A 27,749-nucleotide genomic window follows, 5' to 3' on the forward strand; every position below is an offset into this window, starting at 1 on the left:
GATTCACAACCCAGTGCTCCACCTCATGTTTTATGGAGCGGGCTCCATAGTGCAAATTGTAGCCATCTGCTAATACATCCATCACCTTCCCGATCCCACATCAAAGTGATGTTGTGTCTCTGCTTGGCCTTCTTAGCCCAGAAGTTCAGTTCCTTATTGACCAGTTGAATGAGCTCAGAATGGCAAAAAGGAAGAAAATAGACAATTTCATTGATCCTGCTCAGAAACTCTTCCCTTTGAAAATGAGCCTTTAAGATGGGGCGGATAACATTCAAATACCTTGTGGTATTTCTAAGTAAGGGAATTTTAAAGATCTGTGTAGCTCCTGGTGCTTAGAAAGCAGAGCTTTGAAACCTGAGGGCTGAGACTGTCTTTAATTACTTGCTCTGTGCCCATTATTTGGAAAGTAAGGGAGAATATCATAATGCTTTAGTTTGTCTATGGTGTAATTTTGTAACTCCCTTATCTCTTATTTGTCCTGTTTGTTTGTAAGCTCTTTTGAGCAGGGACTGTCTCTTTATGTCCAGCGTATAGTGCTGCGTACGTCTAGGAGCGCTATAGAAATGATAAGTAGTAGTAGTAGGAATCAAGGGTGAGTGGGTGAGATGGCAAGATCTACTTTGGGTTTATATTGGGTACTTGCTTGATTACTGTCTCTATGAGTGACTTTAAGATTGTGTCTCTGAATGGCACAATATAAGAGGCAATGTCTTTTTAAAGAATTATCCAGACTATCTGCTTCTATTTGCCTGTTGCAGGAAACACATTTATTGAAGCGCCATCAACACCTTATGCGACATAAGGGGTATCCATTGCAATTTTTTGCATCTCATTCTTCGGTGAAAAAGCAGGAGGTGGGAATTTTGATCTCTAGTTCTTTTCACTTGATTGTCAAACATTCCTTAATCTTCATTTCCCTAACTATAAAGGTCTAAAATATAAATTAATGCACGCATCGACCTTTTCCTATATGAGCACACAATTCTGGAACGCATTGCCACACAACCTAAAAGCGACCTATGAACTGACCAACTTCCGTAAACTACTAAAGACACATCTCTTCGACAAGATATACCACAAAGATCAAATCATGTGATACTCTTATACATTTCTAGAAATGTTAATAATGCCTTCTATTATATTACTATCATGTATTCCATTACCATGCAATCCAACTTCCTCTGTAACACCAAATGCCTTTTCTCTTTTCATTTCCATTATCCATGATGTTTTGTAAGCCACATTGCGCCTGCAAAGAGGTGGGAAAATGTGGGATACAAGTGCAATAAATGATCCCAACGATCACTTTTTGGCTTTACAAATTGACATCCAGGGGTATATTTATAATTTGTTCACTGTGTATGCTCCAAATGAGACCCAGAGACCTTTTGTACCTGGAACTGGAGCAGTGTTTAATGTTGTGGTCTGCTGGATTGTGGGGTTTAGGAGATTTTAATGTGACTCTGCACCCTAAATTAGACTTTTCCAAGCAAGTGGTGTATAAATAGTCAGCAGAAAAGCTTTGTTAGCATTGTTGGATCGTATGGGTCTTGTTGATGCATGGAGGCATTTACATGGTACCAGCAGAACGTTTACATAGTATTGAATTCCACATGCTTCCTATTCGTGCATCAGTTATTTTTTCTTCGATAAAGGTTTCCTTACTAATGTGGAACAGGTGGAAATCGATACCATGGTGTGGTCCGATCGTGCCCCGATATGGATTCAGTATGAAGGTCCAGGTGAGGATCAGAGACTCTGTTTCTGGAGACTTAATGAGACTTTATTAAATGAGGAGTGTGTTGTGCAAGATCTTTATACGGAAATACCTCTCTTTCTCACTCCACTCTGGAGGTTTGCTATGAGGCATATTTTCAAAGCACTTTGGGAGGCTAAGTTCCATAGGTTTCTATGGAACTTTGGGAGGCTAAGTGCTTTGAAAATGAGCCTCTTTGTGTACTCTTTGGGGTAGCCTAAAAGCTTTTGTTCGAGGTCGTTTCACAATGTGGGTAGTAGAATGAAAAGGGAGAGTAAAAATAAAGGTATTCGGCAGTGACTCGGTTGGAATATCCGTGCGCTCAGAGTCCTACCTCTGCTCTGATGAGTCGAGTTAATGACCTTCGTCAGCCGTGGAAAGCCCTGTGGACAGATGAGGTTGTGTTTACTCTAAATAAAGCACGACAAGTGCGCTTTGAGGAGGGTAATCGGGCCAGCAAACTGTTGGCCTCTCAGTTGAAGAGGCAACAGGTTCATACACAAGTAGTGTTCCTTCGTGATGCAGATGGAACAGAATATTTTCAGCCTGTAGATATAAGGGCCTGTTGTTTTGCGTTTCTATTCGAATTTGTATACTTCTGAGACACGAGTTACCCCACTTGCCATGAAAGAGTACTTAGATAGCATTGCTCTGACTCGTCTTACTGAGAACCAGCAGGAGAGTCTAGATCAGGAAATTCGGGTTGAGGAGGTGAACTTGTCCATCTGATCACTGAAGCCTGGCAAATCCCCTGGATTAGATGGTCTTGCTGCCAGATTCTATAAGAAGTTCGGGGACTTGTGGCTCCACTACTGACTCAAGTCTTTAATGGTGTTCTATGGGGGGTGGGGGGACTCACTGCCCTCATCTATGATGGAGGCAGGCATTATTATTTTACCCAAACCTTGAAAAGACACAAAGCAGTGTGGTTCCTACCTTGCCGATTTCTCTCCTCAACTTGTATGTTAAATTATTAGCTAGTGTTCTTGCAAAACATTTAAATGGTTACATTTCTAGCCTTATTCATGAAGATCAGTGCAGATTTATTCCTCAGCGTACAACGGTGATAATGTTCGCCAGGCTATTCAATTGAACTGGTACGTGAGACAAGCGGGGATCCCCATGGTTTTACTTGCTATCAATGCTGAAAAGGCATTTGACAGCGTAGAGTGGTCATTTATGTATACGGTCTTAGATACTATGGGTTTTGAACCCCATTTTCAATCTTGGATAATTGCGCTGTACACTTTATCCACAGTTAGAATTCGAGTGAATGGGGGATATTTTGAGGCATTTCAACTGGGGCGAGGGACTCGACAGGGTTTGCCCTCTTTTCGCCTTGACGATGGAACCCTTGGCTGCTCACATACGTCAGACCCTAGGTATATGTGGCATGCCTGTAGGTGTGGAAGAATATAAAATCTCTTTGTTCACTGAAATTTTGCTTTCTATCACGGAACCTGAAATGCATTTACCTCTTATTTATCAACACTTTAACTGAGTACTCTATTTGGTTTCAAGATAAATGCTACTAAATCGGAGATTTTGAATATCAATCTAGACCATGATAGGGTGTGCTCTTTGAAGGCCTCTCTGCCCTTTGGGTGGGCTAAGCAATATATTTGTTTTTTGGGAGTAAACATTTGCCTGGATTTTTAAAAATCTTTATAAATACAACTACCAGGGGGTGCTTCAAGAGCTTTCCTTGGCCTTAAATCAGTGACATGGTTTGACTCGTGTGGCTGGGGCAAGTGGTTGTTTGTAAAATGATGCTGTTACCAAAATTTCTGTATCTATTCCAAACTCTTCCGGTGCCTGTCCCTACGCGGGTATTGGGGACCTTGCAGCGTAAGCTTTTTCAATATAGCTGGGTGTCTAAGTGGGTTCTTATGAGGCGGGGGGGGGGGGGGTAGTGGTTCCTGATTTAAGGTGTTATTATTGGGTGGCGCATTTGTGCATCATCTTGACATGGGGGCAGGCAATATGTCATGGGTGCATATTGGGGGTTAATTCAAGTCTGCAACAATTTTTATGGAATCCTCTTGAACTGGCTGGTAGGTGGCAGTTGATCTCAGTCTCTCTGTTACAAGGGGTTATTTTGGACACACCTGCTCCCAGAACCTGCTTTCTCCTTTTCTTTCTTTCTTTCTTTCTTTCTTTCTTTGAACCAAAGTTTTTGCAGTTTACAGGCTAGTGTGTGTGTGTGTGTGAGGGGGCTTTGGTTTTCTTGATGGGTTTTCATGTTGGGTATGGCTCAAGTGTTTAGTCAGTGTTGTGAGTTTATTTCTTATTGTACTGTTGGATGTAGCCAATTGTATTTCTGCATTTGTTGTTTGTTGCTTGAAAACAAAGTTAAAAAACAAAACAAAAAAGGGCCATGTGTGAAAGACATCTTTGTTTCTGACCACCAACAATGTCCTTTATAAGTATGGAATGAAGAGTCTCCATATGTGTTCCCTTGCTTAACGATGGTTGTATCTAAACGTATAACAGATGACCTGCAGGATGCCTGTACAGAGCAGAAGAGGTGGGATGATAGGTTTATCCCCATATAGTTCCCGCTCTCAATGTGAGATGCTATAGAAGTATAGAGGGCCCTGATAAAAGTGGTATCTCTGAAGACTGTATCCCCTATATTAATCAGTATTCAGGATGATTTTAGGAGTTATACAGGGTAGGAGGTATACATCTGCAGCCCTTATATTTTCCATTGGGCCTATTCTTGCAGTCCTGTGTTGAGGCTATAACATAGCGGGAGATGACTAGCGAATGCTTTGTATTAGGGAAAAGTGTGCTTTGTGAATATTATATTATTTACTTAACCTTGATGTGCTGTCTCTTTATGAGTGAGAAAGATTATCAGCCTCATTTTAGATAGAATGTAGAGAGGTGTGGTAGCCATGTTAGTCTACTTTCAAAGGTAATCAATAGAAATAAAACAAAATAAAACATGAAAAAGAAAATAAGATGATACCTTTCTTATTGGACATAACTTAATACATTTCTTGTGTATACATCATCCAGTGTAAAAATATGTGACGAAGAATGCTATATTGGAGAAACAAGCCAAATGTTAAAGACAAGATTTAATTTACATAGACATCACATGAAAAATGCTAGTGCCAGCCAGGATGCCACGCCTGTGGGGCAACACTTTACAAGACCAGAACACTGTACCAGTGATTTCCATAGTAAGAATCCTGAAAGGTAATTTTAAAACAATACAGGAACGTAAGACCTTTGAAGTCAGAATGATTAAATATTTTGACACCCACCAGACAGGGCTTAACAAAGATCTGGGTTTTCTAGCCCATTATAAACCATAAAATTGTAAATTGTACTGTTTTGTTTGTCACTTTCCTGTCCCCATGCATATCCCCCTGTCTCACCTATCCACCTCCATCCCCATCCTGTTAGATTGTCACTGAAATGCTTTGATGTCTCACTTGCAAGCTTTGATGTTTCACTTATATATACTGTCATCTACCAACATTTGCTTATTTCCGATCTGACGAAAAAGGGCAACCTTCGAAAGCTAATCAAGAAATGTATTAAGTTATGTCCAATAAGAAAGGTATCATCTTATTTTATTTTTCATGCTTTATTTTGTTTTATTTCTATTGATTACTACAGATAGAATGTAGAAATGGGGAGGGGGGGACATAATGGCATCAGGAAGCAGATACAGCTGTGATCTTCGTGTTTGCACGGTTCTGTCATGGGGGGGATGCACAAGGGTGCGATTTGCACTTACCCATCAAAGAGCACCTTAGCCCTATCTATTGTGTTATATGCAGTTCCTGCGACTGTGGGTGTGGTAAGAAGTCCGGAGGGTGCTAGGACTGGAGAGCTTGCCATCAGCATTTCAGAAATCTCGCTGAGCCCCAGATCATTGCCTCTCTTGCGGCCTAGTCTAGGGGGAGCCAGTGCAGTTTCACATTCGGGGTCAAATGCACAGATTGCTGCTGTTTGGGACTGTGTTGGCGAGGTATCTGCTATGGCTCCTCTGGATTCCACCCCCAAATTCCAGGAATGGTTGGAGAAAAGATTTTCTGGGGGTGAGTGTGTGACTTTGAGAACAGCCACCCAGCAGATTATACCTGAAAACTGGCAAACGGGCTACTTTAAATCAGGGAGTTATAAAGAAAAATTTTATTAATTTAGGATATTTATGGGTAGCATTCGGAAGTTTGGAACCTTCTGTGCCACTTAAAGTGGACAAATTTATGGAAGTATCTACTTCAAGTTTGGCTGTAGCTAAAAGGAATGAGGAATTATACTCTTAAGAGAAAATTGGAGACGGTGAAAAAAGGATGAGAGATATATGAAGGAATGTCAGACTATGCTAATTAAAGATAAAAACATGGTCCAAATAAAATGGAGTAATTTGAGAACTATAATTGTAAATTGAATTTGTGATTGATCAACTTTCCTACATCTCCTCTAATATCTCCCATGGATGTCAGAAAGAAATGCTTTCAAGACGTTCTTCAGATTACTAAGGAAATGATACCACCACTGACTGGGGCCATTTATGTACCTATGGGAAAATCCAGATTCTGAAGGTAGTGATTCTAAGAAAGAAGATGAGTCCATGGACTTGACAGGCTTTTAGAAAACTGTCAATCTTCCTTGTTTGTGAAATCTAATAGTTACATTTTCAAGAGAGCCTGATAAAAAATGGATACAGTATCTGTATTTTCTTTTTAAGTTGGTCTCATTTTGTGATTGTAATGTGATGGTATTTCCTAATATAGCTAGGACAACACAAGGTAGATAGAAAGTCTTTCTGCCCAAACATCAGCAAGTGTTATCCCTAGGAGCTAAACCTTTTCTTCAGTTTCTCTGTAAATGTCTGGTTTAAATATCATTTTCAGAATTTTGTGTTTTTGGAACCTTCACATTTGCATAGTTTTCTAGAAACCAGGATTTCTCCTATACCATTTGCTGTCTTTTCTCATATTGTTATAGAAAGATATTTCGTAAAGGAAAATGTGCTAAAATGCTTTCTTTTCCTTAGTATTTCCTGAATTGGAATGGTAATTATCTCTAGATATCATTTCTATTTTTCTTATTCTTGTTCCCCCTAGTAGTGGATTTCTTGCTGTATATTGCTAAGTATTCTTTGTGTCCTTGGTTATTTTGCCTTAGCAATCGATTTTGTTTCCTTCAGCAAGCTCTTGGCTTGTATGTTGTTGTTACTTTGAAGTAAAAAATATATATATGGGAATTATGATGTTCTGTAGGCGTAACACTATATAGCACTACTCTATAGTATTATTTGTATTTTTTTATTTTATTTTTCTTACATTTGTACCCCTCGCTTTCCCACTCATGGCAGGTTCAATGCGGCTTACATATTATATACAGGTACTTATTTGTACTTGGGGCAATGGAGGTCTTAAGTGACTTGCCCAGAGTCACAAGGAGCTGCCTGTGCCTGTATATGGCACTACAATTCAAAATCTGGCTAATGAAAACTTCTTTGCAAGATTGCACTACAGACATGGAGCCAGATCAGCATGACTTGGTGAAATTTTGCCAAGGTCTGCAGGAAATTCCCCTGCCAACTTGGCTGATTCTATATCTGGGCAGGTGTGACAACATCTGTGTATTGTTTATTGAAACAACTAGCCGTTCAGCCCGTAAAAACGGGCTAGTATAGGAGGGGGGGTTGAAAGGCCCCCCACCCCACCGCCAAGTTCGCTGCCGTCGCCACCCACCTTCCACCCGGTCGGGCCCTCGCTCCGTTATTGAAGCAGCGAGGGCATGCAGCACACAGCTCTACTGCTGAGCTGCCGTGGCCTTCCTTCTTCTCTGCCTGTGTCCTGCCCTCGTGTGACGTAACATCGTCGAGGGCGGGACACAGGCCGAGAAGAAGAAGGAAGGCCGACGGCAGCTCAGCAGAGCTGCGTGCCCTCGCTGTTTCAATAGCGGAGCGAGGGCCCGACTGGGTGGAAGGTGGATGGCGGCGGCGACTCCGGGTGGGGGGAGCGTTAGCGATGGCAGTGTCTCTCGCAAATGCGCAGTAGAGACCCTCTCTGTTCCGCCCTCGTCATCACGTATTGACGTGGGGGCGGGGCAGAGAGGGTCTCTACTGCGCATTTGCGAGTGAGTACGACACTCGCCATTTATATATATTGATGATTTCTTGGTCAAGCTGACCCTCCAAAATGACACAAACGGGACAATGTTGTGACTCTTCAAATCATAATATCTGAAACGTTGGAAACCTTTAGACCTTTTTCTCTCTTCTATTGCTTAGCTTTGTAGTATTGTTTTTAGAACTCAGCTTTGCTTATTTCATTGTATTGTAATATGTTTTTCTTTCTTTTGTTTTTAAAATGTTTGTGTATCTTTAAAAATTTAATAAAAATATTTGGAAAAAAAAAATATCTGAAACGAACAAGACTGTTGTGAAAAACATTTGAGGGTCACTTTCACCCAAGAACTGATATAAGAAGTCTCCTGGAAAGTAAGAGGTTATCTGTAGAGATTATCTGAAGATCATCAGATACAGAGACCAGAAGAAAACTGAACTTCCAGATTTGAGCTGCTGTGCCACAGAGACATCTACAGCTCGTTAAACCCACAGCCTCTTCCCTGAGACGGATCCCTGACAGCGTGCCAGCTAGGTGTACCTGCCTCTGCACTTGTACCAGGTCCTGAGAGACAGCTGTACAACATCATCAGAGGGAGCACCCCACTCTGGCCAGGTTGTACTATTGCTGATTTTTAGTTTTGGGGAAGATAGATGGCCCAAATGATTACTTGGCTTCGGGGACAGGATGTGCATTCATTTTTAGCTCTCTGAAAGGTGCTCATTGCTTTTCTCTAGGTAATTTAGCATTTGTACACTATTTTTTCTATTTATCTTTATTTTACCTGCTGCCAATTAAATCAACAAACTGTTTCTTTTTTTATAACAACTGAGCTTTATGTCCATAACTTCTCAGGCTAATTGGATTTTGCACTTGGATCCATAAGGGAGCATAAGATTTGTTGTACCTTCCAGAGTGCTGAATCATTATACTAAGAGTTCTTGTTCCCCATTAGACTGTCTCCAGTGTAATCTGTATTGGCCCTATAGTTCAGGTTGGGACATGTCAAATTCTGGTAGGATTTAGTAAAGGGTCTGCTGACGTAGATCCCTTTTCTAAAATATAAGCAGGAATGGACGTATATGCACAGGTTGTGAGGTGAGGGTATCCATTTTGCAATTGATATCTAACGTATATGTTGCCAAGTTGGCTTCCATTGATAAGTGTTGGCATTTAAATGTATAAGTTGGTATTTCAGAACATAGATGTATAAGTGTGTCAATTTGGAAACCTACATGTTTAAATGCTCCTAATTAAGTACAGATCCCACAGTTGCTTGACACAATCTATTTGGAAGAAGGGGGGAATTGGGAGATTAAGGGGGGCGACCTCCCCTAAGCTCTCCTATAGAGCACGGCCAAAATGAGCAATTTACAAAGCCTATATGTACCTGGGAGCAACTGTAAACTCCAGCATTGATCATGGTGATCATAGGGAAATGAATACACCTGTACTTTTTTGGTTCCAGCCTTGTCCCCCCCAAAACCTGCTTCCTTGCTATATGCACGCATTAGTGATTTACATGTGTAAATTCCAGCTATATAAAATTAGGTTTTCAACTTTTATTCAATACACATGTAAATCGTGAATAGGGCTTCTAAGATAAGGGCCTGAATCAAAGGGCAGACGTGGTCTGGAATATTTAGACCCATTCCGACCTTGCATGTTAACAGTTGTCATGCTTGATAACCAAGTCATTGACTGTTTTTTGTTTTGGATTGTGGAAAGCCTTACTAAGTATCTGGCTACTGTATTTTTCCACATTGTATTCCATGGGGCCAGACCATGCAGATGTTCTGAGAATATTTAGTTGGCGTTTTACCAGCAGTGAGACTTTTTCAGAGAAGCAACAAATAGATGTCACTGTGCCTGAGCTTTCAAGATCTCTCAAGCTACTGCTTCAGCTGGCAGAAGTCTTCGAGATTTCAAATGCTCATATACTGCATCTTTTCTGTTGTGCCTTTCAGAGATGCCCAATTTTTCCAACATTAAAACTCAAACTGCACAAAGTGTATTTAAATGAGGCAATGTGGTGATCTGCAGCTGTTCTTTATTCTTTTGCACTTAGTTTGTAATAATGTTCACTGGACACTGTGACAAAACTGTATTATTTCTTGGTGTATTTCTCTAGTTTGGCCAGCAGGTGGTGCATGTTTAAAGCTGTTAGAGGAATGACTGTTCCCTCTTTAGTTAACATAGGTAAGAAATAACCTGCAGTGATGTGGCCATCTACACTTGAATTTTGTTGTACTGGGCTCTGATTGGCCCAGTAGCTTAACTTCATCTAGGATGTATTGGCTTTTGCCCCAGTCTTAGCCAGGGAGAAAGAGAGAGAGAGAGATCTATTTGCAGAGACCCCGTGAACATCTATATTTGATCATCTGTGAGCTGTTATATGTTCCTGATCTTACCAGGCACTGTTCAAGTAGTGACTAAATGATCCATATTCAGTTACTTGTTACTGATTGCATCTTTTATGTTCATTGTTCTAAGTTTACATGACAATAAACATTTTTAGTTTATTGCCTATGCTTGTCTGGACTGACTAAGAATCCTGGTGGTTTGTGTGTTGAGTCTATGAGTGTTTTCTGGGAACTGTAGGACCCCACTGGGAGTGTGGTCCCCAGTAACCTAGAAATCACTGGGGATAATTTGAGAGCAGGAGACTCAGCCAGATGCAGTTGGGACCCAGTCGATGTGAGGAGGGTGCTAGTGTAGAGCACAAGTGGCAGGTGCAGGTGGACCTGAGCTGTGCTGGGGATAGACCTTCTAAGTGGCTGCAGGCGTAACCCCAGGCGAGTGGCTAGGCGTTTCGTGACAGTCACATTCCATCTGTTGACTTCATTTCATTCTAGAAGTTTCTGATATCCTTGTCTAGAAATAGCTAATTACTACTACTACTACTACTACTAACTAGCATTTCTAAAGCGCTACTAGGGTTACGCAGCGCTGTACAATTTAAACATAGAAGGACAGTCCCTGCTCAAAGAGCTTACAATCTAAAAGACAAGAGAACAATCTAAAGGCAAGCTAATGAGACTTATTCATACTTTGGAACCACTAGCTCCGAGTTGTGCTAGCCACAAATGACTCCTTAGATTTTGACCTATTTACTTCTTGTTAGGCTCTGACAGCTGAATTTTTCAAACACAAGGTAAAGTTCAAAATGAGCCTCCTTTCCAGCTTCAAATTGGGTGACTCAAGCCCTTTGTGATTTCTCTTGTAGAAATAAGCACTGACTTTAGTATCATAGAATAGCAGTATTGGAAATTATTTTCAAAACAACCACAGCAATCTTGCACATACAAAATGCAGTTCCATTTGCCACAAAGTGGGTCTGTATTTTTTTTCTTTTGAATATCTTTATTCTACTTGCCAAGCAGCATACAACAAACATTCAACGGGGAAAAGAATGTAGCAGAACAAGGCCCCAATGAGACTTATACAGAGTTAATTTTCCAAAACAATGAAAGGCCCCCTCCCCCCCACCCCCACCAACAAAGCCATGTACACAAGCACACAGTCATGGTCCATTGGAACTGATAGAACCAATAGAGACCATTCAACTGTATATAACTAGTTCACCTGTGTACACACATTTTAATCTTTTAACCCCCCCCATCCCCCCTAAACATTCCTACCCCAGCCCATTCCTCTAATAATTCAGACACAAATGTATACCAAGTAATAGAACATGATCCCCTCTGCTGGGTCTCTTAAATCTGATTTTCCCAGCTCAGGCAAACGATCTTACCATTGTCTAGACAGGGAAAACCTCTCCTCAGTCCATAGAAGTAAGATTTCTTTTCTGACTAGTGAGATGGACATTTTTGCTGTTTTAAACCCCTCTCCTCCAAACCAGTGTCATCCCCCCAAAAATAACAACCTATAAGACAGGTTCTCAACCCAGTCCTTGGGTCATAACCAGCTAGTCAGGATTTCAGAATACCCACTATAAATGTGCATGAAATAAATTTGCATACCCTACCTCCATGTTATGCAAATTTATCTCGTGTATATTCATTGTGGGTATCTTGAAAACCTGACTGACTAGGTGTGTCCCAAGGACTTTGTTGAGAGCCCCTGCTATAGGACTATTACCACTGAGATGCAGTCAGCCGTGGAATATTCTCCAACCCCTGTTGCTAGGACAATGCTGGCTGGTTTCACGCAATCAACATGTGGACAAACACTCATTTAGCAGTTTTCCACTTCACACAGTTTTTATCCGTCCACATATCACATCTGATCCCATACAGCATTTGATGTGGGTCTTATGTAGAATCTGTATACGCTTTTCTGCATGCCTACAGTTTTATATATCTTGAATGCTGACTGAAATTGCTGCCTCTTTCTTCCTTCTGTGACGGATTCCTCAACCTTTTTTGTCCATGCCTCTGCCAGGAATTTAATAAAGGGGGCATTCCACTCTTCCCTCCCAACCTTAAACCAGGTTGAAAGTTTATTCAGATCTGGTGGGATCTGTAGAAAAAGGATGGTGGAGAGGCCGGGGCTGCGGGAAGCTGTCATTTCAATGCAGGGGGGAGGTGGGAGCGGCGGCGATCTGGGGGGAGGGGAAGACGTCTATAAAGGACGTCCATAGGCACAGCTCGTCTGTTTTTTTATATATATAGTGAAGGACGTCCATAAAGGACGTCCTTGGCATGCGCAGAGCAGCCAGCATAACGCTTGGCTGCTCTGCGCATGCTCTACCGGCCGACTGTTTAATGATGGAATAGAGAATGCAAGTGAGCTACAACGAGCAGCTCATTTGCATTCCTATTCCTTGATGCATGCCCGTTCCTTACCGATTCACTAAGGGAATTGGTAAGGAAAGGGCTTTAACGAGTCTTTAGTGCATCTTGGCCTGAGATCAGCACTTGCACATCATCAGCATACACAAAGTGCAGCCCAACCTTACACATGGCTAAACAGACTGACAGGAGATACAGGTTGAACAAATGAGACTGAACCAATTCTGAGCCAATGGCCAAGCTCTAGAAGAGGTAAACTAAATAATGGTTGCGGGGGGTGAGATACCCACGTCTGCCAACATGCACAATCAGTATATGGGGTTCTCTTAATAAACAATAGACACACAGATTGTTACTGGAGGAAAAGCCTCGAGAAGCTCCTAGACTTTTAAAATTGTCTTCAAGGAGCAGGGCTTCCTCATCATCGGCAAAAACCTCCCTGTAGCTTATTGCTTACTGCTATCTTAGTAAAGTGCTTAGCTTGGTAGTAAACTTAGCTTCAATTGGTAGGTCTCTGTGTACTTCCCTGAGTCCCGAACGTGATCAATGGTGGCCAGCGTTTCGAATCTCTGCTTCTGCTTTAGGATCACGGGCCAAAGGGATCTACAGTGGGAAGAAAAACACAGGAATAAGATTTGTCATACTACTCCAATTTTCTGTTTTCTTACTTCCTTGCTTGCTACCGTTCAACTATGCAGACGGCGTCGTCAGAGACACCCTACCCAGAAAATGGCAGCTCTTTTAAAGATCTTGTGTCGTCATATGCTGTCATTGTCTAAACCAATCCCCATTCTTCCAGAAACGGGGACCGTAAATCCTCTAAGAGGCAGTAACTAGTTGCCGTCTATACTCTTTCACAGGAAATGGATCCACTCGATTTTAGAGTTGAGCCCAGCAGGGATAGAGGTATCTATTTTAAAGATCCATCTCTGCTCGTTTTGTAGAAAAATGCGCCGTCTATCTTGCCCTCTCTGCCCTGAGGCTGTAATCTTCTGTAATACAAGGCAGTGGAGGGCTAAGGGTGAGGTGCTCTTCATGGTCTTTATTGCACTCTTGTGTTCTACCAATCTGATATATAAAGTCCGTGTTGTTTGCCCTATATAGATTTTTTTACAGGGACAAATGATGCAATAAATCACATAGTCTGACTTACATATAGTATTGATTTTCAATTTAAATTCTTTCTTAGTGCTAGGGTGTCTGAAGACTGTTGTTTCTACCATTAAATCGCACATAGCACATTTGTTGCATCTCTTATGCCCATTGTATGTAGGTGGAATAGAGTGTTCCTCTGGAAGGATTGATGGGCAGAGTAGTTCTTTTAAGTTATTCCCTCTACTATACGCAAAACGTATTGTAGATTGGGAAAAGATAGGGAGCGTTTGAACTACTTGCCAGTGATCCCTTAAAATCTGGGCTACCTTTCCAGATTGCTGGGTGTATTTCAATACACATGTATGCACATCTGTAAGATCTTCAGGCCTCGAACTGGGCTGTAACAGTAGTTCTCTATTGTACTTAGCTCTCTTGTACGCTGTCTTAACCATCCGCTCTGGGTAACCTCTATCTACCAGGCGTTTGTACAGTGCCTTTGCTTGAATCCGAAAATCCCTCTCTTCTGAGCATATTCTTTTATATCTCAGGAATTGTGAAAATGGGAGACTGCCACGTAGTTTCCTAGGATGGCAGCTGTTATATTCAAGAAGGGTGTTCTTAACAGTTAGCTTGCGGTGTACGGTTGTCCTAAAATGGCCCATATCTTTCTGTATTATTAAATCCAAAAATGTGATCTCTATAGTCATAGTGAGCTGTAAACTTAATCTTTGGGTGGCAATTATTCAGGTACGTTACCAGTCGTAGTAGAGCCTCACTATCATCGTTCCATAACAAGAAGATGTCGTCTATAAAGCAAACCCAAAATTCAATCTTCTCCCAAAAAAGGCTCGGGTATACATGACCATCTTCAAAATTGGTCATGAAAGATTTGCTATCGAGGGAGCCATAGTGGCTCCCATCGCGACTCCCGGAACTTGTTGGAACATCATGGTACCTTACTGAAAAAAGTTTTTCTCCATCACCAGAGAAGCCAATTTTTTGACAAAGGAGACAAGGGAACCCTCTATCCCCTTCTGCTGTAGTGACTTCTTAATAACTGCCAACGCCTCATCTCAAGGAATTGAGGTATAGAGGGAGGTCACATCTAGTGTCACAAAAAGGCACTTTTCCACTGGTCCCGACCATTGATATAGCCTGTTCAGGAAATGTGTAGAATCCTTTATATATGACTGACTATAAGGTACAAAAGGACGTAGGAAAGTATCAACATAAATTGATAAGGGTTCTAAAAGGAAACCCCTACTAGAGACAATTGGACATCCTGGGTGTTGTGTGAGGGTTTTATGCACCTTGGGGAGCGTGTAGAACGTAGGGATCTTTTTTGAATTCCTGGTGAGGAAGTTAAATTTCTTCTGTGTGATTAGACTTTCAGCAAAAGCTTCTCCAGACAGACCCAGAATGGTTTGTTTCAGGACTGGGGTAGGATCTTCAGTTAGTCCTTTGTAGTCATCCACATTCGTCAGCTGTCTTAAAACTTCTTCATTATACGACTGCCGGTTCTGAATAGTTACAGCCCCTCCCTTGTCAGCTCTCCGAATCACTATTTGAGTTTTCTTTCTCAGTTGAAGCAGTGCTTCTTTTTCAGATTTGGAAAGATTACATTGGAACCGATATCTTGCCTTTTCCATGGTACTTAAATCTTTTAGGACCAGTTGCTTAAAAATTGACAGCGTAGGTTCTAAAGGTCCCGGCGGTTGCCAAGTCGATTTAGGCTTTACTCTTGATGTATCACTTGTCAAACCATCACTCTGGGGAAAAAAATAATCTCAATCGGAGTTTGTGTATGAATCTCTCTAAATCAGTTCTACTTTGAAACATATCATACTTCTGCATGGGCACGAAGGACATGCCTTTACTGAGAACCTGTACCTCGGGCTGCGTCAGGTGATGGGATGACAGATTGATGATAATGGACTCATTTACTGCTGTGATCAGGTCTGTGGGGGGACTTGTCTGTATGGCTGTGTCTCCTGCTGGTCTGACCGTTGGTGGCCTCTTCGGCCTCGCCTGGATCGACCTCGGCCCTGGCGTCCTCTGCCATCCTCTAAAAAAGCATCAGAGCCTGAGGAGCTGGTATCAGAGAGATATCCTTCTTCCCCTTCAAAGGGGGGAACGCTGGGAGATTTGCTCCTTAAATAACCATGGGTAGATGCTGTTTTTCTCATAGTCTTTCTCGTCCCTTTGGACGAATGAAAAAAAGCAAACAGAAAATTGGAGTGGTATGACAAATCTTATTCCTGTGTTTTTCTTCGCGCTGTAGATCCCTTTGGCCCATGATCCTGAAGCAGAGATTTGAAATGCTGGCCACCGTTGATAATGGTCGGGACCCAGGGAAGTACACAGAGACCTACCAATTGAAGCTAAGTTTATTACCAAGCTAAGCTCTTTACTAAGATAGTAGTAAGTAGTAAGCAATAAGCTACAGGGAGGTTTTTGCCGATGATGGGGAAGTCCTGCTCCTTGAAGACAATTTTAAAAGTCTAGGAGCTTCTCGAGGCTTTTCCTCCAGTAACAATCTGTGTGTCTATTGTTTATTAAGAGAACCCCATATATTGATTGTGCAAGCTCTAGAAGACACATTCCCCACTCTCAACACCTGAGTACTGCCTGTCAAATACTACTCCAACCATTGCAGTACCTCCACTGCCAACACCCAGCTTGGAGAGACATTACTCAATGTGTCAAATGCTGCCGATACTTCCAACAACAGCTAATCCAACATTTATTATATGTCATCCAGTAGGGCCACCAGTGATGTTTCAGTGTTATGAAAGCAGCGTAACGCCATCTGGTTATCACTGAGCACATGATTTCTCTAGAACTCCAACAGTTGATGAGCCATGACTCTCAATAATGTTTCCCAGTACCAGTGTCCTAAAATCTAGTGCATGAAATGTTATGTGTTGAGCTCATCTTCTGGGGAAACTGCTTGTTTAATGGAGGACATCTTGTAAAAATCTGACAGCTAATACGTTGACCTAATGGACAATATAACACAACCAGGTTTTGCTTTGTTTTTTTGCTTGGGAGAGCGAGTTAATTCTGGAAATATCTAACTGGATAAATGTCAGCAAAGCGAGGTGTTTTTGTTACCTTTCAAAATGAAAAACTAGGAATGTGCTTTGCTGTGAAATAGCAGTCATTTGGAGGAGTGAAGTAAATAATTCATGATTGCTTCTCTCCGCAGGCAGTAAGATCCTGGAGCATGGCCTCCTTTTCAAAGAGCTCCTGCAGACGCCGAATTTCCGTATAACAGTGGTGGATGACGCGGATACAGTGGAACTTTGTGGAGCTTTGAAGGTAACTTGGCATCCCCCCCCCCCCCTTTACATAAACCGAAGACAGAGGAGTCACAGCCAGTGAATGGCAGAACACCATCAGACATATGTGCTTTTCACAGATGAACCTCTAGTGAAATGGACAATAGATATGACCATGTGATATGAGTGTAAACTCTACGAATTAGGTAAATAGGAAATCTGGTTTAAAATACTTATTATGTTACATAAAAGAATCCTCTAAGAAGGAGGCAGCCATGTGTCTTTCCATGGAGAATGAGAATTGCTGGGGATAGGTGCAGTGGCATCGTGAGGGCAGCTGACACCCGGGGCGGGTCGCCGCTGCGCATCCCCCCCCCCCCGGGTGCAGCGCGACGCACCCTCCCCCCTCCATAGCGCAACCCCCCCCCCCCCCCCCCAGCGAGAACATACCTGGAAGGTGGTGAGGGGCGGCGGGAGGGCCAATCCGGCGAGTGCACGCCGCTGGGGGGTGTTAGCGCCTCGCTGGTTCCTTGCTCTCTCTGCCCCGGAACAGGAAGTAACCTGTTCCGGGGCAGAGAGAGCAAGGAACCAGCGAGGCGCCGACACCCCCCAGCGGCTTGCACCCGGGGCGGACCGCCCCACCGCCCCCCCCCCCCCCCCCCTTCCTACGCCACTGGATAGGTGTAGTCTCTGTTACTTTTATTTTTCTGGCTCTCACATAGCATGTGACAAGATAAAAGTTATAATTCAGTTATCACTTTTCTGATTTTCAATTTGACTTGTGTATACATTTTCTTTTAATTGTAAACCACTTTGACATGCTTAGGGAAAGGTGGTGTGGTAAGCAAACAAAGAAATCTTTATTTGATAAGCTTTGTCATGTCAACACTTAGCTGGCAAGGCCTTTGAGCACAAAACCAGTATAAGCATATACAGTGGTTAATAAACTGGGATAAAGTATCGTGTTTGCTGTTGGGAGCTGCACTGGTGACCAGTAAGGCACTGAGTTCATTTCAAGATGCTTTGCACTTTCTTTAGAACATGGGACCTGAACCCAGCTCTTGTTTCATGTAAAGGAGTATGTCATGATCTGGCCAGGATTTACTTCCTGTTCTGTCAAAGACTTGAAGCTTACAGGTTTCTGAAAAAAAAAAAAAGTGTTTATCTGGGACAGAGCTTTTCATAGAACAAACTCCTTTGTACTAAAGACTTGAGCAGAGTTATGTATGTTCTTAAAAAAAAAACCCTCAAAACCTATTTAATCATTAGTTTTGTTTGACATGTTTGTCTATAGGTTGGCTTTTATGATTTTTTTTTTTTTTTTTTTTGGGGGGGGGGGGGGGTATTTTAGAAACGTTACCACATGTAAATAGCAGTATTTACATGAGAAAATTGTGTGTGTGTGCAAATAGTGATTTTAGAAAGCCCCTAGTTACACATGGCGATCATATCATGCAGAGATTTTAAGGGGCAGCGGGGCTTGGGTGGGGCTAAAATATATGCATGTATTTCCTCATATCACCAAGGGAATACACATCCATGGGGAAACTTTTTCCCATCAGGTTTTATGCTAGCTCAGAGCCATGAGAGATCAACCACGAAGCATGGAGGAACACGCAGTCCCTACAGAGGGGCGTACAAGCAACACAAAGGGTAGGTAGGCTCATCCAAAAAACACAAGGGAGATGCCAAGAGTCCTATATCTGAAGTTTATTAAAGGATTACACCAGTATGACTCGACACAGCGGCCGTGTTTTGGTGCAAACACGTCTGCCTCAGATCTTAAATTTTGGTGTAAACTCTAGTGCTGCTATCTATCCAATTCAGCGTGTGGGGAAAGGAACTGGGTGTTGTACAATTGCAATTTCATGTAGCTTGCAAAGAAAACCGGCGCAGGTTTTTTAAAAAGTGCTCATTTTGTCTAGGGATTAAAGAAGCCATTCTCCTTAATCCCCATAGTTTATTTCTGCATCAAAATGAAATCAAGTTAAAATTGTAGCCTCACTACTTAATTGGCAGCGGTTGCATGTGTAGGTTTGTAAAATGGGACGGCTTCCATATGAAAGTGGTGTCACTTAACATTTGGAAGTTGCAAAATTAGCACTTTTTAAAACTTCTTATTTATGCTTTAATGAGAAGTGAATAAGAAAATAGACATAACAAAGCGATAATAACTAAACCACAAGACACACAAAATCTCAGACCACAATAAACAGGACAGAGTTTTCAAACAAATAAGGGGGTCTTTAGTAAATGTGCTAGTGTTTTTAGCTTATGCTGAAAATCAGCTAACGCTAAACACTGAGATGCCCATAGGAATATAATGGGCGTCTCAGCGTTTAGCACCAGCTGATTTTTAGCGCAAGCTAAAAACGCTAGTACACTTTAGAAAATGACCCCCTAAGGAAGTAATATAATCTATGCTATAAGCTTAAACTTCAGCAAAGTAAACAGATCAGCCAACCTGTTAATTTGAGTTGCTAAATCCTAAAGCGAGGCACTTTCTTTTGAATTCAAAAAATCTGGAAGCTGTTTTGGGTCAAAACTTCAATATAATTTGGTCGAAGAGCCATGATTCTGGGTTTTAACATCAAAAATTCCTTGCATCTGTTCTGTGTTGTCCTCAATAAGTCAGGAAATATACGAATATGACACCCCCAAAAAAAGTTTAATTCAAGTGGCTGAAGTATATATGCAGGATCTGCAAAATCGCCACTTTCAAGTGGAAATGCCAGGTTTATGCTGCTCATTTTATGCAGGTGTAGATTTCTGAAATGACTGCTTCTGCTGTGCATGTCGGCAAATGTATGTGCATTCTGCAAGTAATTTTAAAAAGGCTCTGCATCAGCAGAACCTTTTCTAAAATATTACTGGAACTGAGGACATCCTGACCTGGATGTCTGAATTCTAATCTTTACATTCTGTGTAAAATGGGCTTTCAAGTGTGGTAAATGTTCCATTGCTTTTCATTTTATTTGTGTGCTTATTCTGTTAGAATGTATTTTAATTTGTATATCTTCTTCCAAACTTATTGGTCTATTGCTGGGGCTTCTAATTGTAGGCTTTAACTATTAAAACATCCCCAGTGCACAGAAAGGGGGCAGGAAGCTGGATAAGTTACATAACCACATTTTCTGGCAACAAAGTCTGTGGTTTAGTTGGATACATGCTGAAAAAATTATTTTTAAAATGCTCAGCTAAAGAGCAGCGTTTTCAGTGCTGTCAGGAGAATAAAATGAGTTTGCCCAAGTTATTTGCTGGACATAAGAGGGAAAAGTGGCATGTGGAAATTCTTCAAATACAGCAAAAATACAAAGAAAAGTAGGTACCTGATCAGGTGTTCAAGTGGCGGCAAGCATGAATGAAACGTGGTCATTGTGAGGAAAAAAAATCCAACCATCTTAGAAAACCTGTGGAGCGTTTCTATAAAGCCAATGCTGAAATCTTACAATCATAGGAGTCGGTGAGGAAAAGAATTAAGTTGGGTGATTCAACGACCAGTAGCAGCAACCAAATCTGATAAGCCATAATCTTACAATTTCAGAATTCATGAATCTCGAATCACAGTCTCTCATTTAGCCAGCAATTCGACCAGTATTGTGTATGCATGAAATTCAGTTTTGGAAGTGATTATTGCTACCAGCAGTCTAATAACAATTATTGATTCACCTGAATTTAAAAATATGCTTAAAACCTTGGATACCAAATATAAGCCATAATGGGGGAAAAAAAGTCATGGTAATATAGAAAATGGTACATCACCTGTTGCTAATTCAAACAGAGCTGAAGAAGAAGAAGACGGCAGTGTTGATCCTGAAATCAGTGACTCTGAAAATTCACAAGAGAATGGGGATGATTCATAATTAACTTTAGAATTTGATATTCTTCGTAACACAAAGTATCCATGAATGCCTTGTGTGGCACATTTGATTCTGTTAACTGTTAAGAACCTATATCGAAACAGCTATGCTGATATCTTGATAAAAGCACATAAGATTGTTAATAACTTAAGAAAAAGTTCTGTGAATACAGAGATACTCCGTAATAAGTGTGGTAAAGGAGTTATACATGTGCTTCACAGTGGAACAGCACCTATGACACGTTGAGATGTCTCATTGAGTTGAAAGGAGATATGAATGAGAGTGGAGGAGTGGCCTAGTGGTTAGGGTGGTGGACTTTGGTCCTGGGGAACTGAGGAACTGAGTTTGATTCCCACTTCAGGCACAGGCAGCTCCTTGTGACTCTGGGCAAGTCACTTAACTCTCCATTGGCCCATGTAAGCCGCATTGAGCCTGCCATGAGTGGGAAAGCGCGGGGTACAAATGTAACAAAAAAAAAAAAATTCTTTCTGGATTGAATATTGATTCCATGTTACAGTCAGTAAAGGAGTTATAAATGACTATCCTACACAGTAGAACAGCACCTATGATACGTCAAGATGTCTTCTTGAGTTGAAAGGAGATATGAATGAGGTTCTTTCTGGACTGAATATTGATTCCATGCTACAGTCTGAATGGACAAAGTTGGGGGAACTTTGCAATTTGCTGCAACCATTCGCAGAACAGACACACATTGCAAAGCGATGCTCCCTGTCTACACTTTACGTGCAGTAGCCAAACAATTCATAATTGATTTGGGCAACCCATGAAACAATCTGCAATAAAGCCTTCACAGAAAGTGAACCATGTGTTGCAGCATGGAGTTCAAATGCCTACACCCTCAGCGCTCTGGTAGGACTGAAAAGTGTACTTATATTGTCAAGAAACTGAAAGTGACAGAAGTAAGAAGTCCTGTACCAGTTCAAGACATTGTTGAAGTTCAAATAAACAAGTACTTCAGAATGTTTTTCAATTTTGGCATGAGAGAATAGTGTTTGTGGCACAATACTTCCTGTGGATCTAGAAGTTCTGTCAGCACCAGCATCACAAGACTATGTAGAAAGGATCTTTTCGCTGTGTGGAATGATGAGTGCTGGACAAAGAAATAGACTTGAAAATTGCTTGGAAATGAGTGTTTCTAAAACTAAATGCTAAACTCGAACGGTTCTGTGGACACCATAATATTGATATTCTTTTTTGATATTTAAAAAAGAAAGCACAAAAGATTCCTTGTACAAAGCGATACTGCCGATTAGCGGTATGCTGAATGTGAAGTAGCCCATTTAAATTGGTAGCACCACTTTGTAAAAGGAGCCCTAAGTCATGTGCATGTGATATTCTGAGGGTGGATGTAGTTCTAACGTTGATGCCCCTTGTACAAGTTGTTGGTGAGGCCCCACTTGGAGTAATGTGTTCAGTTTTGGACTTGAAGTGGTTCAGAGAAAAAACACAAAAGTGGTATGGGGTTTGTGATACAAGATGTTTGAGCGACTTGAGGACCTGAATATGTATACCCTGGAGGAAAGGAGAGACAGGGTGATATGATACATTCAAATATTTGAAAGGTGTTAATTACAAACAAACCTTTTCTAGAGATGGGAAGATGGTAGAACTAGAGGACAGGAATTGAGGTTGCAGGGTGGCCAACTCAAGAATAATATCATGAAGTACTTCTTCACAGGGAGGGTGGTAGATACCTGGAATGCACTCCCACGGGATGTGGTGGAGATGAAAACAGTAGGAGAGAACAGAGAAGGGGTGGGGAAGCACCTCCACACTTTGTGTGGTTTTTCTTTGGAGATGAAAACAGTTACAGAATTCAAAAATGTGTGGGATAAACACAAAGGAATCCTGTATAGAAGTCATGGAACCAAACAAGCTTAGCTGTGATTAGATGGAAACACCAGCAATTGGGAAGGAAAGCCAGTGCTGGGCAGATTTCTACGGTCTGTGCCTTGATCAGGTCTAGACAGATTCAGCTTCAGTAACTAGAGAATAAGGCCAGTGTCGGGCCAACTTCGGTCTGTGCCCTGAAAATGGCAAGGACAAATCAAAGATCAAGTAAACATATGTAGTATTGTATCTTACCATATATTATGAGTTGTCGGAAAGACTGGATGGACTGTGCAGGTCTTTATCTGGCATCATCTACTATGTTACGATGTTACTATGTTATTTCTAAGTGAAGCTAGTTGGATATAGGTTACATGGCTCCCCTTGACCTTGTGGATCAGCATCTCTTGTTATCTAGGTTGTGTTCAATAGGGATTAGAGGTACAGTTTTACAATGATTTATCTTTTTACAGGTGGGATTTATCTTTTTACAGGTGGACGTTGTGGAGTTTTGCAGCATTCTGTGTTGACACCTAATTTACTTAATATATTTGAGTCCCCTAGCGGTGCTGATAATAGGATTTTGAGATGAGTTTTTTATTTTTATGCATACAGTATCCCGCTTGTGATATATAATTCAGCTCTATCTCCTGATCATATCCCATTAAAGTGCAGACATTCTACAGTGGCAGATTGGCTTGCAGGTCAGCGATTGGTTTTCACTGGGTCCCTTGACCCGATTTGGTACAAGTTCTGTTTAGCCTCCATGTGAATGTTGTGGGTTCTTTGAAAATCTGAGAATACTGATTTGATTTTTTTTTTTTTTTTTACTTCTCAGGTCAATTAGGACTTATTTGATGATTTCACTTTACTTTCATAACTTCACACTTTTTAGTGTCCTAGAGACTACTGTAATGTGGTCTACTTTACATGGGTGTTCCTAAGTTTCACCTTAAACAGTTACAGACCCTGCAGAATGCTGTGGTCTGTCTGTTGTGCAAGGCTCGTCACTGTGACCATGGGACCCCCCCACTGCTAATACAGTGTGATTGGTTACCAGTACAGTATTGCATAACATTTAAGGTGCTGATTTTTAACTCATGAGCATTTTATTAATGGGATCCACCATATCTGGCTACCCTGATTATCCCTTATATTCCAGGGAGGGTGTTGAGATCTTGTTTGGCTTGAAGTTTGAAAGTTTCTGCTTTCTCAGATTGTGCTGCCTTTTGATTGGGCCACATCTATGAAATAAGTTACTGGTATTTATCCAGGAGGAATCAATCACCTATGAAAACATTTTTAAAATTAAAAAAAAAAAAACACTTTTTTTTTTTACCATGGCCTTTGGGGATCAGGTTGGGAGTGCTTGCTGAAGCTGTTGGGTTGATCTTCAGATTTATTTGTGTTGTGAATGTGTGATTCTTTGAATGGTTCTGGCCTTTCCTGTCTTGTAATGGTTCTTTTCTGTTAGGTTCAGCCTTCTGATTTTATCATAAAGCATTGTCAAGGAGATGATCAGAAGCAAATGCAGGCACTAGAGACCATTAGTGCTGGACTAGTGCCCGTATTTGCCAATGCATGATGATTAAAAGGCCTTTATTGCATTAAAAAAGAGCTCGCCAGCGATTAGCGCTAATCAGATGCTAATGTAGGCAAATGAGGATGCAATGCATTCCCCCCCCCCCCCCCCCCGAGATCAGAAAAAAGCACCATGAAGAAGTGTGCCCTTACTGCGCCAAAACCTACGCCAGCTTGGAGCTGGCGTTAAGTCTGTGACTTGTCCAGACATCCTGTAAACTGTCTGTGGATCTTGGAGGGTGGGCAAGACCTGCTGCTTCCCATAAGGGAATCCTCTTCCTTGTCATGGCAGTCGTGCTGCGGGAAGGTGAGGAGGCCGCTTCTCTGCCCCAGTGTAACACTTGTACTGTACTCGGATCTGGCTACCCCCGAGATAACATGAGGGCATTGGTGCTGATAGGAGTGGCCTAATGGTTAGTGTAACAGGCTTTGATCCTGGCAACCTGGGTTTGATTCCCACTGCAGCTCCATATGACCCTGGCAACCTGGGTTCGATTCCCACTACAACTCCTTATGAACTTGGGCAAGTCACTTAGCTTAGATTGTGAGCTCACTAGGGACAGAGAAGGTACCTGCATATAATGTGTGCAGTGATTCATACATCTAGTAGTGCTATAGAAATGATTAGTAGTAGTAAATACCCTGTCATGGATTTCAGATTTAGGAAACCCTCCATTAGACTGATTGCAGTAGGGGGAGGGGAGGGATCTTCAGAGGGTTAAGTCTGAATTATTTCTTTTGCTTCAGCAGTATCAGGAAGGAAAGGAAGCATACTTTTTTTTAACATTATTTTTATTTTTAAATTTTATGAAATTTATAAACAGTCATCTGAGATTTATAGTGCATCAATTCACAAAGCAGAATACAAACAAAGAGGGAGATAGTAGATAAACATTGCCATACTGTGCTAGACTGAAGATCCATCAAGCCCAGTACCTGTTTCCAATAGTGGTCGATCCAGATCACAAGTAACTGTGCAGGATCCCAAAAGAGTAAAACAAATTTTATGCTGCTTATTCCAGGAATAAGCAATAGATTTTCCCAAGGCCATCTTAGGTTTATGGACTTTGCTTTTAGGAATTTTTCCGAACTTTTACCACATTTTCTGGCAACAAATTCCAGAGTTTAATTTACACATTGAGGGGGGGTCTTTTACAAAGCTGTTTTTAGCTCATGGTAAAAATCAGCTGGAAGTAAATGTCGAGACTAGCACGGCTTTGTAAAAGGCCTCCCCCCTGACTGAAGAAATATTTATTTCCAATTTGTTTTAAATGTGCTACTTAGTAGCTTCATTGTATGCTCCCTTGATTTACATCATCCCATTCCACTCCACTCAGAATACACCAAAATACTGAGTGGAGTGGAATGGGTAGACGTGAATAGATTGTTTACTCTTTCCAAAATTACAAGGACTAGAGAGCATTCAATGATGCTACTAAGTAGTACATTTAAAACAAATCGGAGAAAATATTTCTTCACTCAGTGTATAATTAAACTCTGGAATGCATTGCCAAGAAAATGTGGTAAAAGCATTCAACATAGCGTTTCTTTCCTAGAAGAAAAGTCCGCAAGCCATTATTAAGATGGATAAGCAGCATAAAATCTGTTTTACTCTTCTGGTATCTTGCCAGGTATTTGTGACCTGGATTGGCCACTGTTGGAAACGGAATACTGGGCTTGATGAACATTCAATCTGTCCCAGTATGGCAATTCTTATGTTCTAGGTGTTTGGCCCAGGTGCCCCAGTAGCCAGTGGGGCTAGCCCATTCAATCACATGCAAAATATGCAAAATTAATTGGCTTTTAGCTTAGTCCACTTCTCTGTAAGTAAATATTGATAACTTGATGCACTAGATCCAAAGAGCAGCAAATTGGCAAAATTGAAGGTTATCCCATTTGTCCATAAGATCATCCGTTTGTGTCATATTTGTGAATATTTTGATATCATGTTAGTTTGGAGTGGGGTTTAGTGCAGTTTTCCCAGTATCTTTTTGGTCTTAGAGGAATCTGAATGCCCCTTTAAAAGATGTTATTGTAAGTTGCCTGTAGAGGTTGCATTACTCCTAGACGTTGGCCCTGGATTGAACCATTGGATACAGGGAGGTATTACGTAGGGCGACACTAGGATTTGGAAGCAGGACGGTTCATAATCACCTATGGTTTACATCATCTATCTCAAAGAGGTTGCACAACAGAGCAAGCCTTGGTTTATAACGCTTTCTGGTCTTAATGCTTTCATGCTTTGAGAACTTCATCTGCTCTACTTCTTGATTTCACAGCCTGTTTTGATTTCTCTCTCTCTAAGAATATTGTGGCAGTGGGAGCTGGTTTTTGTGATGGCCTTGGCTGTGGTGATAACACCAAAGCTGCCATTATCCGCCTTGGTCTGATGGAGATGATTGCCTTTGCTAAAATCTTTTGCAAGGGGCCTGTTTCCATTTCCACCTTCTTGGAGAGTTGTGGCGTGGCCGATCTCATCACAACATGCTATGGAGGCCGGAATCGGAAAGTAGCTGAAGCCTTCGTAAGACATGGAAAGGTAATTGTAAGTCCCATCTCCCCCACCCCCCATCACATGTACTCGCTTTGTCTCCAAATTTGGCACATTCAATTTCTCAGTATTCTAAGTATGAGGTCTTGAAAGTCATAACCTGAAGAGGACCACTGTCTTGTCATTGCTCTGAAGCAAATTCCATGCAGAAGGAGTTCGGGAACCAGAGAGAAATTCCCTGGCATGTACAGTAAATTCTATGCCAAGACAGGGTACAAAACAAGTCCTATAGAAGATAATTTTATAAAGTCAGTTTTGCACATATGTCTTATATGCATCTAATTAGCCTCTTCTAAAATACCAATAGGTGTAAATGTACACACCATCATCATTGGAATTTATTAACTGTCTTTATGAAGAGATTCACCCAAGGTGGTGTACAGCAGGTACAGTTTAACATAAAACAGAATTTTTGTTAACAACTTAACAATACTAAAATAGCCAAGTATAAACATAAATACGATAAATGAGGTATTTGAAAACAGTAGATTGAAACCTAATAATAGAACTACCATGAAACAGTATCAAAAATATACACATTTAACAGCACTGAAATTCAAATGCCAGAGATATAATACAATGTTAGCATACTACAAATATGATACCCCTAATAAGCATGCATTAGAACATTCAACTAACATAGATATAATGCTGATGATTTTCTACAATACAGTAGTCGTGTATACAGTATTGTTGGAGTTAGCAATTGTGCATTTAGATTATAAAGTATGCTAATCTACATATATCCTTGAATAAGGTATGTGTGGATATTTACACCAGCTTGAGAGTAGGTAAAATTGTGATTTCTTCCACGTACACCAGTATTTTGTAATGACATAGGCACCTATGTGTCTTTAGGAAATAGCACCTAAGTAGGCCCCTTCCAGGCACCCTTTTGTAAAATTACCTTCTTAATGCC

At 41.2% G+C, this 27,749-nt stretch overlaps 1 protein-coding gene across 1 annotated transcript in view; it reads left to right on the top strand.

Moving 5' to 3' along the window:
• GPD1L (glycerol-3-phosphate dehydrogenase 1 like) overlaps nucleotides 1–27,749 on the top strand; it is an 81,041-nt gene that overhangs the window by 44,391 nt on the left and 8,901 nt on the right. The window contains exons 5-6 of the mRNA XM_030190021.1: nucleotides 16,915–17,027; nucleotides 26,585–26,818. Of these exons, the coding sequence (XP_030045881.1) occupies nucleotides 16,915–17,027; nucleotides 26,585–26,818 (347 nt within the window). The remainder of the gene's footprint in view (nucleotides 1–16,914; nucleotides 17,028–26,584; nucleotides 26,819–27,749) is intronic.

This window comes from Microcaecilia unicolor, chromosome 1 (assembly GCF_901765095.1).
Source record: "Microcaecilia unicolor chromosome 1, aMicUni1.1, whole genome shotgun sequence".
NCBI lineage: Eukaryota > Metazoa > Chordata > Amphibia > Gymnophiona > Siphonopidae > Microcaecilia > Microcaecilia unicolor.